This window comes from Hydra vulgaris, chromosome 05 (assembly GCF_038396675.1).
Source record: "Hydra vulgaris chromosome 05, alternate assembly HydraT2T_AEP".
Taxonomy (NCBI): domain Eukaryota; kingdom Metazoa; phylum Cnidaria; class Hydrozoa; order Anthoathecata; family Hydridae; genus Hydra; species Hydra vulgaris.
Genome location: NC_088924.1, coordinates 39542501 through 39561449, shown reverse-complemented (window position 1 = coordinate 39561449; position 18949 = coordinate 39542501). Strand labels below are relative to the sequence as shown.

At 23.2% G+C, this 18949-nt stretch overlaps 1 protein-coding gene across 1 annotated transcript in view; it reads left to right on the top strand.

Moving 5' to 3' along the window:
• LOC105848388 (voltage-dependent R-type calcium channel subunit alpha-1E) overlaps nt 1-18949 on the top strand; it is a 170233-nt gene that overhangs the window by 20822 nt on the left and 130462 nt on the right. The window contains exons 6-11 of the mRNA XM_065798166.1: nt 1611-1831; nt 2253-2362; nt 6159-6274; nt 6423-6698; nt 7034-7146; nt 11670-11767. Coding sequence (XP_065654238.1) covers nt 1611-1831; nt 2253-2362; nt 6159-6274; nt 6423-6698; nt 7034-7146; nt 11670-11767 — 934 coding nt within the window. The remainder of the gene's footprint in view (nt 1-1610; nt 1832-2252; nt 2363-6158; nt 6275-6422; nt 6699-7033; nt 7147-11669; nt 11768-18949) is intronic.

The following is an 18949-nucleotide window of genomic DNA, read 5'->3' as shown; positions in this document are numbered from 1 at the left end:
CATGCCCATTGATCTCAATGAAAAATTTGGATTCTTGTTCGATCTGAGAACATTAGAAAAAAAAAATAATAAAAAACGTAATGTCATTAAAAAAACATCAAATGTTAAATTATGGGAACTAAAATTATTTTATAATGTCAAATCCATTTTTATTTTATTTTAGGAATGAAAAAATCAACTTCAATTACCAGCAACATACCGTGTGCAGCACATCTACTCCATTTAAAAAATAGAGTAGATGTGCTGCACAAAGGTTCCCTTACTGTGGTTCTAATATTACCAACAATTCATTGTCGCATTTTTTAGACCCAAAATTTAAAGGTCATTTATTGTCAAGAATTAGAAAAGAGTGTCAAACAATTAAACAATTGAAACTAAGTGCTTCAGGTGACGATTTATCACTCAATTCAAAACAAACTCTAGCACCATCTCCAGACAAAAAACTTACCCCAGCAGAAAAGCTCCTTTTTGAGATGATGTATCATGACATTCCACAGTCTGGGTTTTTGGACACATCAGTATCAAACCCTTTTGATGCAGAATTAGATGCTTACAAAAGATTGGGGCTTCCACAAAAGAGCTATGACATTCTGGAGTGGTGGAGGGTTCATTCACCCCAGTTACCATTACTCACCAATGTAGCAAAAAAGGTTTTATGCATTCCTGCTTCATCTACTTCATCTGAGCGTGTATTTTCACAAGCTGGAAATATTGTCATATTGCAAAAGAACTCTTCTCAAGTCAGAAACAGTGGAAAAGCTTGTTTACATTAAAGAAAATATCTCAAGAGTAACAATAAAAAATGGAAAATTGAAGAAGATATTCCAGAGTCTGAAATCAATTTCAAGGTCTGGAATCCAGACCTTGAAATTGATTAATTTTAATTAAGTTAAACATATTTTTATATTGTTTCCATTGATGTATTCAATTAAAATAGAATAAATAATAGAACAAAGCTGTGAAACTTTTTTTTCATACTCCCAAACAATACTGACTATTGTTTACTACCGAATCTCAACAAGAGTTAAAACTACCATTAGTAATACCGATAAACAATCGTAGACATGCTTAACACGGATGCTTGTGTCACTCCCGACTGTATATATATATATATATATATATATATATATATATATATATATATATATATATATATATATATATATATATATATATATATATATATATATATATATATATATATATATATATATATATATTTATATATATGTATATATAAATAAATATATATATATATATATATATATATATGTATATATATAAATATATATATATATATATATGTATATATATATAAATATATATATATGTATATATGTATATATATATATATATATATATATATATATATATATATATATATATATATATATATATATATATATGTATGTTTATATAGCATTAGAGTTTGAAAATAAAGAAAGATTTAAGATTCATCTTAAAATTGCTATTTATTAAATTTGATTTTACAAATTAAGTATAAAACACCTGTACAATAAAGTTTTGAAACAATGAAATTTTTTAATAAATAGTTTAACTAAATGTCTTCACATTTTTGTTAATTGCTTTTCTTTTTTTACATGATCCAGTCTTTAAATATCAAAATGAAGATTTTACAAAAGCATGTGACAATAATACGGATGTAAAATACTTTGTTCAAGGTCGTCAATGTCTTTCAAATCAAACCTGTTTTAGAAGTTATAATGCAGGTGTGAATTTTGGAATAACATCATTTGATAACATTTTTCTTTCTATGCTAACTGTATTTCAATGTATCACTTTGGAAGGATGGGCAGATATCATGTACTATGTATGTGTCTTTTAAATATATGTATGTATATATGTATGTATGTATGCATGCATGCATGCATGTATGTATGTATGTATGTATGTATGTATGTATGTATGTATGTATGTATGTATGTATGTATGTATGTATGTATGTATGTATGTATGTATGTATGTATGTATGTATGTATGTATGTATGTATGTATGTATGTATGTATGTATGTAAGTATGTATGTATGTATGTATGTATGTATGTATGTATGTATGTATGTATGTATGTATGTATGTATGTATGTATGTATGTATGTATGTATGTATGTATGTATGTATGTATGTATGTATGTATATATGTATGTATATATGTATATATGTATGTATATATGCATGTATGTATATATGTACATGTTTGTATGTATGTAACTAATAAAAGACATAATTTTAGACTTTAGATGCAATGGACTTAGATGGATTTATATGGACAATTTATTTTACAACTCTAATTTTCTTTGGATCCTTCTTCATGCTACATCTTGCTCTAGGCGTACTTAGTTGGTAAGGCAATCTAGATAAAATGGTGTTTTCTAAAACTTTAGGTGTCATGATTTAGCTTGGCTTCTGAAGACAGAAATAGCTACATATATTGAGCATTGTGGACCTACCTGAAAAAATCTTTTCACCTGTGTTGTGCCTGTGTCCTTATATTTTTACTTCTTAATTTTTAATTTATATTTAAACAGAGACAGAGTTTCTTACATGCATACTATACATACATGCATGCATACTTAATTTTTAATTTACATTTAAACAGAGAAAAGTAAAAAGACAATTATTATTGCTATTACGAGAACATGTTACTATGACAACATATATAAAACATGTTATTAAAATTATAATTTCCTCTTCAAACAGTTCAGAATATAAAAATAATCATTAAATTTTAAAAATTTAAAATTGATTGTTTTTTTAGTGATCTAAATTTTCTGGTTAAATTTGATTCAAAATTTACAGGTAAAATTTACTGGTAAATTTACAGGTAAATTTTAAATCGAAATGGGTAAATTTTCCTTGAAAAAAATTTTTTTTTTAACAAAAATAAAAATAAGTGAAATTTTTTTAAAAAAAACTAACTTTTAAGAACCCTTATTTTTTTTTTTTTTTTTTTTAATTTTAATAATTCACCTCCCCAAAGCCGAGAAGGCCACTACAGATGAGGAGGCTACTTAATTGTGGTTATCACCCTCTCTCAACTCTATAACTTCAAAACACGAACCTTGACGAACAAGGCCGCTGCGCGGAGAAACAAGTTGAGCGCGGTACTACCAGGGATGTGGTGGGAATCGAACTCGAAACCTCTCGCTTATGAAGCGAGCGCTCTACCACTACACCACTACTGCTCTACCACTACACCACTACACCACTACCGTTTTATCAAAGAACACCATATCGGCACACAGAAATATGTACTTTTTGACAAAATAAATGTTGTCTATATAAATTAGGGGGTGGGAAATAATGTAAACAGCTATTTTTTTTTGCTATTTATATATTCACCTCCCTAATGCTGAAAGTGCTACCACAGTCAAGGACAGTCATTTTTATTTATTAGCTTTTAATATAGTTTTTTTACAAACCTCTTTCCACTATTTAACTCCTAAACACAAGCTGAATAAAGCTGTTGTGCAGAGAAACAAGTTAAGCACGGAAATGGTGGCTATTGACTCAGAACTAATCGTTTATGAAGCAAGTGCTCTACCACTACACTGCTATCACATTTTTGCCTGCTAAACAAGTCAATTGCCTAGTAAATCAATGATTTACAAGTTGCATGGTCTATTTAAATATGTTCAGGAGTCAGTTAAAAAATGATTCCCGCTCAGGAAAGCCAGTCAAGGCCACCATATCAGAAATCGCTGAAAAATTGTACTTTGTACATTGTTGAGAAGTTGTACTGGAGGACACCCATTTAAAGAAAAAACAGCATTAGTTGGAGTATCAGATATGCATCAGTTGGAGTATCAGATACCACCATTTTATGAATCCTACATAACCACCTAGGTTTGACCAAAGTCAGTGCAAAATGGGTACCAAGAACGCACATGCCTCTTCAGAAACAGTAACCCGTTGATGCAGCCAAACAATTTTTGGAGTTGTATGGAGATGAAACTGCACTGCTTTTGGAGCGGATTGTTACCAGAGATATAACATGGGATCATCACTTTGAACCTGAGTCCAAACAAGAGTCCATGCAGTTGCATAAAAACGGAACGCCACCGCTAAAGAAATTCAGAGTGTCGACGTTAGCTGGAAAGTTGATGGCTACTTTTGGGATTGTGAGGGGGTATTACTCATTGACTACTAAGAAAATGGAAGAAGCATAACCAGGGAATTCTACACAACAATATTAGAAAAATTAAAGAAGATCATCAAGGAAAAACATTAAGAAAAATTGGCCAAGGGTGTGCTGTCCTTGCAAAACAATGCGCCAGTTCACAACAGTTGCAATTGCTGCTCTGCACACACATGGATTTGAATCACTAGTGCACCCACCTTACAGTCCAGATCTGGCACCCAGTGATTTTTATTTTTAGGAATTTTTTTTTTTAGGAAAGGAATTTTATTTTTAGGAAATTTTTTGATGACAATGAGGCAAAAGAGTCAATTTTGGCTCCTTTACCTCATTTGCTCATTTTGAAGCAAAAGATAAAAATAATTTTATGATGGCATAGATAAATTAATATAAATAATTAATTCAGCTTAGGAGATTATATTGAAAAGAAAAAATAGATTTTTTGTTTCATTTTATTTAAAACCCTTTCATTCCAAAAACTTTTGGACCCCCTATATATATGTGTATATATATATATATATATATATATATATATATATATATATATATATATATATATATATATATATATATCTATATATATATATATATATATATATATATATATATATATATATATATATATATATATATATAACAACTTGTTATTTTATATAAATTCTAAAACTATCTATTATATGTAAATTTAATTATGTTATATCTAACTATCTATTATATGTAAAAGGGAAAATAAAATGCTCAGACTTGAATAAAAAATTTCAAAGTTTGCCAGGTGGTAAATTTTCAAAATTTTCTGATAAGTTTACCAGAAAATTTTTCGGTAAATTTTCTGGTAAATTTTACCTTTGCAACACTAGTTTACATATTTCTTTTGAGAATCTTTGAAAGTTATGATTTTTTTGAATTTAGCTCATGATTTTAGCCTCCTTTTTTTGGAAACAAATAATTGATTTCTGAATGAGTTTTGTAATTCTAGTTGTTTAAAAAAAGTTGAGCATCAAATTGATGTAATCATGTCTTAAGTTATAACCCCCTGAAATCCCTAAAAATTTAAAACTTCTAAAAGAATTTAATCCCTAGTGTTTTCAACAATATTTATTCTAATGCAAATTCATTAGAATGAATATTTTTTATATTTTTATATATTAATATTTTTCTGAGTTAATTTTTTTTATCACTTTAAATGTTCAAGACATTAAAGATGTCTTTATTTTTATTTTGCTGAAGTCCTCAGGTATTAAACCTCATAATATCTAATAATAATCAAATGGTTATTATTAATTTTAAAATTTTAAAATTAACAATATAAAAAATTTAATTTTTAATGTAATCTTTTAAATTAATATTTAAAAAAATTTTTCATCATAAAAATTACTTTAAAAATTTAAAGATTTCAAAATAAAATTATAAAAATTGCTCAGTTTATTATAAATTTAATTCATTAATGAAATAAATTTTTTTAAAACCTTAGTGTAAGGAATTCAATCAATATAACAACCATATAAATGTTCATCTATAAATTCATTTTACTTTTTGAAACAAGTTTTCTGAACTTTAAAAAAAAAAAAGCAATCAGTATTCATACAACAACAATGTTTTTAGCATTCAATACAAATTTTCTATCCTTTTTAGAGTGCATTGTAAATAAAAAGTCTTTTAAATAAACAGGTTTCATTGGAACAAACATTCTTGTTTTTGCAAATTTTTGATAACTTGATTATTTAATTAATAAATTGTTTCAACTAAACCTTCATACTTGTTTGAATCTATATTAATTGACAATAATCCTAGATAAAGATATGGGTTAAATATTTATTTTGAGTTAAATCCTTGGTCCACTTATGTATTGAAGCCCCTACAGATTATTTTCAGTAAACAACCATAATTTTTCAATGACATTGACTAATTTAAAATGATAAAATGTATACTTTTTATATATACTAATATATGTGGTTATATCATTGGTATTTATATCAATTAATATAAAGTTCATACGCATAGCGAATTTACCAAAGAAAGAGAAAGGTTTGAGAAAAGGAAAACATTCTTGAGGCTTCGTCAAGAAAATCAAATGAGTAAAGTTTGTGACATTTATTCTGAGTGGATTTCTATTGGAGGTATCAGAGATTTTGAAATTTTAAATTTTTTAACTCAATTGATTTTGAAGAAGTTTTGAAAATAAAATAAATTTTCAATAAAAACGTTTTTTTAATCGAAATATCATAATTTATAGAGCTTATACTTTTATAATCATTTTAATTTCAGAAAAATTAATATTCACTGAACAATTTGAGCTCATTGTAAATGCCCCAGAAGCTCTATGGAATGATTCTTTAAATCAAAATGGAAGCTACAAATCTTTTATTAAGTGTTCCTCTATGAAAAAATTAGATGCTCAGATAAAGCATTTACAAATTAAAGTTCGTTTTGTAGTTAAGCATCAAATTTACTTTTGGCTTGTATATTTTACGGTTGTTCTTAATTCAATAATGTTTGCAACTAAACATTATAGTCAACCAAAATGGATAACTGATACTCAAAGTAAGAATTTACTTAGTCATTATTGTAATAATTATAGTGATGGTAATAATAATGATGAAGAATATTTATCTAAAGTTTTTTTAAATTTTTTGTTTAATAATTTTTTTAGCTGTTATATCTATAATTGTTATATTTTATCTTTAACTTTATAATTAAGACATTTCTATCTCATCTCAAAAAAAGAAATTTTCATTCTCAGAATGAAATTTTAATGCTTTTCATTTTTATATATTTTATAGAATTTTTTTCATTTATATTATATAATAGTTATCATAATTATAATAACTATTATAATTATAATAATTATAATAATTATAATAATTATAATAATTAAGGCATCTCCGAAAAGATATTTTTAACACTCTTCATATTTGACGTGGTTCTGAAAATATTTTCTTTATCATTTTCTGGTTATTGTGCATCGCCGTTCAATTTAGTGGAGCTTATTGTAAGTTTTTTTTACCTTCGTTTTAATAATTCTTCTATAAAGAAACAGATTTCTTAGTTATGAAGACAACGCAATCTTAAACCGAGTGGGGACTGGGGACCAGCATTAGTGACCAACCAGTGCTTTATAACAGGTTATAACTAAAAAATGGTAATAACTTTGAAGGGGTATAACTCCCTTGGTTTATGAAATAAAAACTTAATTTAAAAAAGAAAAAGTTACTATTTTAGGTGGGCAATTTATTTGCATAATAATTTTTTTCAATCAGACCATTGTATCTTGCATAGTCTAATTGGTGCCGAGTTGACTCAGAAAGGCAATGTACAAGAGATTTTTCCATTTTAGAAAGACAATACTTTATTCTGTGCGCAATTTCTCAAGATGATCAGTTTTCCAATTACTCTCATACACTTTTTAGAAAACTCCAAAAATTCTCAATTGAACGACATTCAGGCACATTTGCAGGGTTATCTTTTCTTTGACAAAAATGACCTTTTTTTCATTCATGTAGTTTTGCACAGATTTTGCGTTATAAGGCGATATCAGATCAAGGCAAAATATGTATTCCCTATCAGAATGATGCTTTTTGATAAATGGAATTAGTTTGTTCTTGATACAATCATTTTTGTAGACTTCTTGGTTGATTGCAAAGCCACTTTCTCTGAATATTGGCAAAGATAATTCTTTATTGGAAAATCAGAGCCAAACGAGTAATTTCTTTTCATATTTTGCAGTGGGGTTGAATTTGACACTTGTTGGTGTTTGAGAAACATCATTTGAACAATAAATATCATTTCTATTAATGGAATAGTAATTAAATGTGAATTACAACTCGTCTTCAATGATGTCAGCCAACCGCACTTCGTTCGAGCTGTCTCTATTTGGTCACAGGTTCTTAATGGAATCTTTTTCTTCTTCTTTGGCCTGATTAAGGACTTTATGGTCAAACATTGTTTCAAGTCTTTCGATATTCCTTTTTGTCATTATTTTAACAATCCTATCACTTCCAGGGACTCTCTTATGCCGAGAAATACTTTCAGTACATAGAATAATGGTATAGATGGTCTTAAAAGAAATTTTTTTAGCAAGAAGGTGATCAACTGTAACCTTTTTCCCTTTTGATCTATTTTTCAAACAGAAGCTGTACAAACGTTCTCGACGGGCTTCTTGTTTTTCTTTCATTTTTCTCTGTAACAGTAAACTATTTTAATTTGAAATAAGTGTGGTAGTGATGTAGTGGTAGAGCGCCTGCTTCATAAGCAATATAACGAAGTGCGTTTGGCTGACGTCCTTGACAACAAGTCATACTTCACATTTAATCACTATTCTATTAATAGAAATGATATTTATTGTTCAAATGATGTTTCTCAAACACCAACAAGTGTCAAATTCAACTCCACTGCAAAATATGAAAAGAAATTACTCGTTTGGCTTTGATTTTCTGATAAAGAATTATCTTTGCCAATATTCATATGTCTCTAGTAGTACCGCGCTCAACTCATTTCTTCGCGCAACGGCCTTGTTTGTCAAGGTTAATATTTCGGAGTTATAGAGTTGAGAGAGGGTTATACCACAAATACAGAGCCTCCTCCTCTGTAGTGGCCCTCTCGGCTATGAGGAGGTGAATTTAAAAAATCAAAACAAAAAAAAACAACAAAAAAAACAACCAAGTTTTGTTGAGGGTTGAAAATGCTACAAGCTAGGTAAGATTGCTAACATAATCAATATAAAGTATGTTACATAACTTTGTCGTCAAAGTCATTACTGTTTTTTAGTTATAACCTGTTGTTGACTAGGTACAAGTTTACTCATCAATTTAATATCAAATATAAACAACTTTGTTTTGTACTTGTAAGATTTTGTTAAAAAAATGATTTTGTTCAAAACATAAACTAAATGTTGATATTATTATTATTACAGATATAGTATTTATTTGGATATCATACTATTCAAATATAAATTGTATTATAATTTTTCAATAAACAAAAATAGTAATAATAAATTGAATTAGATTTTAAGAATAGATTTAACAATGGTACAAATTGGGTGAAGATTTTATCTACCTAAGTCCTGAAGTCCAGTTATTCTATGAAAATGCTAACAAGTCCTAAAGTCCAATTATTCTATTAAAATTCAAACAAAATTAAAGTATCAAAATTTACCAAAGTGAAACTTTCTAATGTTTTAATAAAGCTTTATTCTTTTCCATCACAAACTTTTTATACAAAAATAGACTTACACATAAAATCTTTGTTATTATTATTATATATATATATAAATATATATATAAATATATATATATATATATATATATATATATATATATATATATATATATATATATATATATATATATATATATATATATATATATATATATATATATATATATATATATATATATTGAACTCGGTCAAACTGGGTTGGAGGGTTAGGTTATTTTATTATGGCATTGAAATTTCAATTGTATATATATATGTGTGTATATATATATATATATATATATATATATATATATATATATATATATATATATATATATATATATATATATATATATATATATATATATATATATATACTATATATATATATATATGTATATATATATATATATATATATATATATATATATATATATATATATATATATACATAAATACATACATACATACATACATACATACATACATATATATATGTATATATATACATATATATATACATATATATATACATATATATATATACATATATATATATATATACATATATATATATATATATATAATATATATATATATATATATATATATAAATATATATATATATATTGAACTTGGTCAAACTGGGTTGGAGGGTTTGGTTATTTTATTATGGCATTGAAATTTCAATTGTATATATATATGTGTATATATATATATATATATATATATATATATATATATATATATATATATATATATATATATATATATACATATATATACATACATACATACATACATATATATATATATATATATACATATATACATATATATATACATATATATATACATATATATATATATATATACATATATATATATATATATATATATATATATATATATATATATATATATATATATATATATATATATATATATATATATATATATATATATATATATATATATATATATATATATATAACATGTAACATCTGATGATCGCTATTTGCGTGAAACTTGGAGTAATGTTTTAAATAAATCGAGTGTTTATAATTATTTAGTTTTTTTTACTATATATATATATATATATATATATATATATATATATATATATATATATATATATATATATATATATATATATATATATATATATATATATATATATATATATATATATATATATATATATATACTTATATATATATATACAATTGAAATTTCAATTCCATAATAAAATAACCCAACCCTCCTACCCAGTTTGACTGAGTTCCACCCAGCTTCCAATGGTACTCCCAGTAAAATAATAAAAGAGACATAACTTTTTTGGATCTCTAAGTTGAATGGAATAAGTATTTTCTAATGATTATCAAGGTACTTTGTAATAATTAGGAATAACTGCAATAAAAAAATGTATACTTCTTCTTGACCGTAAATAATCCTTAGTCTAAGTGCATTATAATTCTAAACTAAGATTTTCAGTTTTTTTATTATAGACTATTTTTATTAGTGCTATTTTCAAATTTTAAATTTCCAAGTCACAAGTATGGCATTCTATTATCAAACAGTGCATCAGTGAATTGAACAAAATAATGTCTTATATTAAATTACAAGCTTATTTTATGTCTATAACAAGCTTATAGACATATAAAATCTACTATTTTCGTATACTTACATGTCTATATGTTTTTAACAATGACCTAATTACATCTCTATACGTTTATAGTCATGCTAAATTTAAAAACTGATGGTACTCTTTTAGTTAGGCTTCTCCAAGAGTGGCACCATTTCTATCAATCATTTAATAAATTTAATTAAAAAAATGTTAAAATTATATTCACAATAATTTTAAAAATTTTTTTAATTTTTTGTTTGTTTCAATATTACAACTATAATTACTGTTAATTACTCTTGTTTATTGATTTTGTCAAGTATGATATAAATATTTTAACTATAATTTTTACTATTGTTATTGTTATTATTGTTGTTATCATTATTGTAATTTTTTGTGATTTAATGTTAATTACCTACCCAATGCCAAGAAGGCCACTACACTCGAAGAGGCTAAATTACTGTGGTTACAACAACAGCCTCCTCAAGTGTAACCCTCTCTTAACTCTAAAACACAAACCTTGATGAACAAGGTCCCTGCGCAGAGAAACAAGTTAAGTACAGTACGATTAAAGGACAGTAAATAGTTTGTAGTTGTTGTTTTTGTTGTTGTTGCTGCTGTTGTTGTTTTTGTTGTTATTGTTATAGTTGTTGTTGTTGTAGTAGAAAAACAACTAAAATAACATTTTTTTACAGGTCGTATTTTTAAACATGGTTGAAGTATTGATTCAGATAGACGCTGGTTTAAGTATATTTCAATGCTTGAGATTATTGCAAGTTTTCAAAGTAACAAAGTTAGTAGTTCACTATTTACTATTTTATTTACATTTATCAGCATACTTTTTTTTTTTTAAACATAAAATGTAAAAAATATATTTGTACCATGCTAGCTTAAGTATGTACAATAATGATATATGTATATAAATAATAAAAAATAAATATGATATATGTATATAAATAAGTAATTTCACTAGAAAGAGGATATTAATAAATTTTATTACAAGAACACATATCAACATTTTAAAATTATTTTTTTAAATATTAAACTATTTAATAATTAAAAAAATTGTAATTGCCCTTGTAACTTGTAACTAATTAGTTGTAAATCTCTTGGGTATTAGATTTTTTAGTTGTTTTAGATCTTAAGTAAGTCTTTATAAAACACTCTGTGTTACATTGTGTTTAATTGATCAGCAAACAAGCAGTTCTCTCAAAGTAAGTTTATTGTTAGCATCTTCATCACCACTGAAACAAGGAAGAAAGTATCCATGCTACTTATCAGCTACATTACAGTTATAATCAGAATTGTTAGTCAAATTTTGAAGGTTAGTTTTTATCAAAATATGATGTCACCATCAAACTCAACATCCAAAGATTTTAAAGTATTTCCAACCAAACAATTGTTATAAATATTTTAATATAACATATTATGATTAATAGACTGCTCACTAGAGTTTTTTTAAAGTTGTAGTTTAGTAATTCATTACTATTTTCAGCATTATTTATTGAGCAAATTTCACTTTAATGTTGCAAGTTAAACTAATTGATTACTTTATTAGTTATATGATTGCATTACTCTATAACATATTGTTTAGTATGTGGAAAAAATATATACAGAAGCTATTCTAAAATAATAATTTGGGCAGCAGTACTCAGCGGTACGCCTGCCATAAAGAAATTTGGCAGAAACATTGTTGTATGTAGGCAATTTTTTTGCAAAAATGTCAAAATATTTGCCATAAAAAAAAAAAAAAAGAAAAAGAATTTGTAACTATGACTTACCATTGTTATGTTGTAATAAATTTTTTTTTGTATTTTCATGCAATCATATACATGATTGTCAAATCTATCTGTTGAATTGCCAGTTTTGCAACTGAAATATGTTTATTTGTTCAATTTCTTAAATTGTTTGTTTCAGTATAAATAGATAGATGATTACATGATAAACATTTTAGATAATAAATTTTACTTTTGCTATTACATGTAATGTGACTTTTAATGTTCCAAATTAGATGTTTCAAACTTATTGTAAATGTAATCAGATAAAGGCAGATTTTACATTAACTGATTTTGCATTTGAATAGTCCCATTTTTTTATTGATGATGCAGAGTGAAATTTTGAGCATTATTTGTCTCAGTAATGTGATGGTTGTTTGTAGGCAATGGTTGAATACTTGAAAAAAAAAATTTTAATTTTAATTTTCAGATAAACTAAAAAAAAGATTAGCTTCAGGTAAAATTGACAGTTTAAGTTACTACAGAAAGTATTAACAATTGGAAAAACTTCTTTCGATTGTTTTATTTTGCTGGCCCTTGCAACTTGTAACTAATCAGTTGTAAATCTCTTGGCTATTAGATTTTTTATGTTGTTCAACCCAGAATTTTAATGCTTGTAAACCAAGATTATGTGGATAGTACATATATATAGTATATATATATATATATTTATATACATATATATATATATACTATATATATGTATATATAGTATACATATATATATACATATATATATATATATATATATATATATATATATATATATATATATGTATATATATATACTATATACTAGATACTATATGCAATATATATATATATATGTATATATATATATATATTGTATATATACTATATACAATATATATATATATATATATATATATTGTATATATATATATATATATATATATATATATGTATATATATATATATACTATATATATATATATACATATATATACATATATTGTATACAATATATATATAAATATGTATATATATATATTGTATATAGTATATAGTATATATATATACATATGTATTTATATACTATATACAGTATATATATTGTATATAGTATATATATACATATATATATATATATATATATATATATATATATGCATGTATATATATATACTTTATACTATATACAATATATATATATATATATATATATATATATATATATATATACATATATATATATACATTGTATACAATTTATATATATATATATTTGTATATATATATTGTATATAGTATTAGTATATATATATACACATATGTATATAAATACTATATACAATATATAAATATATACTATATATATGTATATATAGTATACATATATATATATATATATATATATATATATATATATATATATATATATATATATATATATATATATATATATATATATATATATATATGTATATAAATATATACTATATACTAGATATTATATACACTATATATATATATATATGTATATATATATTGTATAGTAGTAGTAGTAGTAGTATATATTTGTCACAACAAAAGTAAAAATAATTGACAAAATAAAAATCATAAAATGTCAGATTATAGTTAGTTTTTGTGAAGCTCATATTGCAACTTTCACTAAGGATAGCTGCGAGCTGTAGTAACATTAGAGCTTATCGAGGCTCGCTTTAAAACTGTTGACAGTTGGAGAACCGATTACTTTATCTGGTAACATATTCCATGCATTGGCAATGCGATTGTTGAAAAAGTGGAAACGAGCTAAATTATTGCTGTACTTTTCACGGTGAATTCTTTCTCTGTGATTTGCTCTTGGTGGAATTGTGATGAGAGGAAAGTGCCAGTTGACTATGTCGATGTTATTAATAATTTTATATTTTTGGATGAGGTCACCACGTTTAGGACGTTCAACAAGAGAAGATAAGCCAAGTTGTAAACATCTGGACTTGTAGTCTAACTTTTTTAGTTTGTCTGGTATTTTTGTGGCTCTGCGCTGTATCGATTCAATAGTTTGTTCATCCTTCGCCATATGAGGGTTCCAAGCTGGAATTGCAAACAGAAGGGAAGGACGGATGTAGGTGGAGTAGAGTTGTTTCCATAAAGAAGCATCACGAGATTGGAAAGTGTGTTTTAGGATGCCTAGCATTTGATTTGCTTTACATGAGGCAATGATGGATTGGGTTCCTGCTTTAAGGTCATTGGTAATTTGAATTCCCAAGTCACGCTCAGAGGTAGTTGCTTCCAATGTAGTTCGAGTCGTTATTGAACAAGGGCCTAATTCCTCCATTGAGTACTTGAAAGGTGTTAATTTTTTTTGGCCAAAGTGCATGACCTTACATTTCTTTGCATTTAGCTCCATGAGCCAAGATTTAGTCCACTGGACAATTTGGTCAATATCTGATTGGAGTTAAGGTTGAGCAGCAAGTGAGTTGACAATGCTTAGGATTTTAGTGTCATCAGCGTAAATCTTACAACTGTTTTCTTTGCTTATTACATCTGGCAGATCATTGATGAAAATAACAAATAAAATTGGACCCAAGACTGATCCTTGTGGAACTCCACTTGTCACAGGTAACCAATTCGATTGAGTGTCGCCAAGGATGACTCGTTGAGACCTGTTGAGTAGAAAAGCTTTTATCCAATTGAGAAGATTGCCTTCGATTCCGTACATTTTTAATTTGTAAAGCATTCGTTGATGTGGGACTTTGTCAAAAGCATTAGCAAAATCCAGAAATACGACGTCAACTGGTAGCTTTCTGGCTATATTTCCAGTCAAGAAGTCCATTGTTTCAAGGAGATTTGTAATGCATGCTTTTTTCTCTAAAAATCCGTGTTGACTATCTGATAAAAGATTGTTTGATTTTAAATGCTGCATGATTGCCTTCTTAACTGTATATATACTATATACAATATATATATATATATATATATATATATATATATATATATATATATATATATATATATATATATATATATATATATATATATATATATATATATACATATATATATATATATTGTATATAGTATATATATATATATATATATATATATATATATATATATATATATATATATATATATATATATATATATGTATATATATATACTATATATACAATATATATATATATATATGTATATATATACTATATACAATATATATATTGTATATAATATATATATAATGTATACAATATATATATATATATATATATATATATATATATTGTATACATTATATATGTATATATATATTGTATATATTATATAGTATATATATATAAACATATGCATTTATATACTATATACAGTATATATATTGTATATAGTATATATATACATATATATATATATATGTATATATATATATATTTTATACTATATAAAATATATATATATATATAAAAATATATATATATATATATATTGTATACAATTTCTTTTATATATATATGTATATATATATTGTATATAGTATTAATATATATATATACACATATGTATATATATACTAAATACAATATATATATATATATATATATATATATATATATATATATATATATATATATATATATATATATATAAATATATATATATATATATACATATATATATATATACATACATATATATATATATATATATATATATATATATATATATATATATATATATATATATATATATATATATATATATATATATATATTTATATATATATATATATATAGCAAGCAACTTAATACTTTTTACATATATTAAAATTGTGATAATAACATTTGCAATAGTATTACTGATGATAAATACTGAAAGGCCTCTAGTACTATTTAATATTTTCCTAGTAATATATTATTAAAACTTTAAAAAAAAATTCATTCATTTTTTAAATATTGTTGTTTTGCTTGGCATCTTTTTCCTTCATATTGTTCGATATTAAGTTGCTTGCTATATATATATATATATATATATATATATATATATATATATATATATATATATATATATATATATATATATATATATATATATATATATATATATATATATATATATATATATATATATATATATATATATATATATATAGCTTTTATCCAATTGAAAAGATTGCCTTCGATTCCGTACATTTTTAATTTGTAAAGCATTCGTTGATGTGGGACTTTGTCAAAAGCTTTAGCAAAATCCAGAAATACGACGTCAACTGGTAGCTTTCTGGCTATATTTCCAGTCAAGAAGTCCATTGTTTCAAGGAGATTTGTAATGCATGCTTTTTTCTCTAAAAATCCGTGTTGACTATCTGATAAAAGATTGTTTGATTTTAAATGCTGCATGATTGCCTTCTTAACTGTATATATACTATATACAATATATATATATATATATATATATATATATATATATATATATATATATATATATATATATATATATATATATATATACATATATATATATATTGTATATAGTATATATATATATATATATATATATATATATATATATATATATATATATATATATATATATATATATATGTATATATATATACTATATATACAATGTATATATATATATATGTATATATATACTATATACAATATATATATTGTATATAATATATATATAATGTATACAATATATATATATATATATGTATATATATTGTATACAATATATATGTATATATATATTGTATATATTATATAGTATATATATATAAACATATGCATTTATATACTATATACAGTATATATATTGTATATAGTATATATATACATATATATATATATATGTATATATATATATATTTTATACTATATAAAATATATATATATATATATAAAAATATATATATATATATATATTGTATACAATTTCTTTATATATATATGTATATATATATTGTATATAGTATTAATATATATATATACACATATGTATATATATACTAAATACAATATATATATATATATATATATATATATATATATATATATATATATATATATATATATATATATATATATATACATATATATATATATACATACATATATATATATATATATATATATATATATATATATATATATATATATATATATATATATATATATATATATATATATATATATATATATATATAGCAAGCAACTTAATACTTTTTACATATATTAAAATTGTGATAATAACATTTGCAATAGTATTACTGATGATAAATACTGAAAGGCCTCTAGTACTATTTAATATTTTCCTAGTAATATATTATTAAAACTTTAAAAAAAAATTCATTCATTTTTTAAATATTGTTGTTTTGCTTGGCATCTTTTTCCTTCGTATTGTTCGATATTAAGTTGCTTGCTATATATATATATATATATATATATATATATATATATATATATATATATATATATATATATATATATATATATATATATATATATATATATATATATATATATATATTTATATATATATATATATAGCTTTTATCCAATTGAAAAAGATTGCCTTCGATTGGACATTTTTAATTTGTAAAGCATTCGTTGATGTGGGACTTTGTCAAAAGCTTTAGCAAAATCCAGAAATACGATGTCAACTGGTAGCTTTCTGGCTATATTTCCAGTCAAGAAGTCCATTGTTTCAAGGAGATTTGTAATGCATGCTTTTTTCTCTAAAAATCCGTGTTGACTATCTGATAAAAGATTGTTTGATTTTAAATGCTGCATGATTGCCTTCTTAACTGTATATATACTATATACAATATATATATATATATATATATATATATATATATATATATATATATATATATACATATATATATATATATTGTATATAGTATATATATACATATATATATATATATATATATATATATATATATATATATATATATATATATATATATATATATATATATATATATATGTATATATATATACTATATATATACAATGTATATATATATATATATGTATATATATACTATATACAATATATATATTGTATATAATATATATATAATGTATACAATATATATATATATATATATATATATATATTGTATACATTATATATGTATATATATATTGTATATATTATATAGTATATATATATAAACATATGCATTTATATACTATATACAGTATATATATTGTATATAGTATATATAT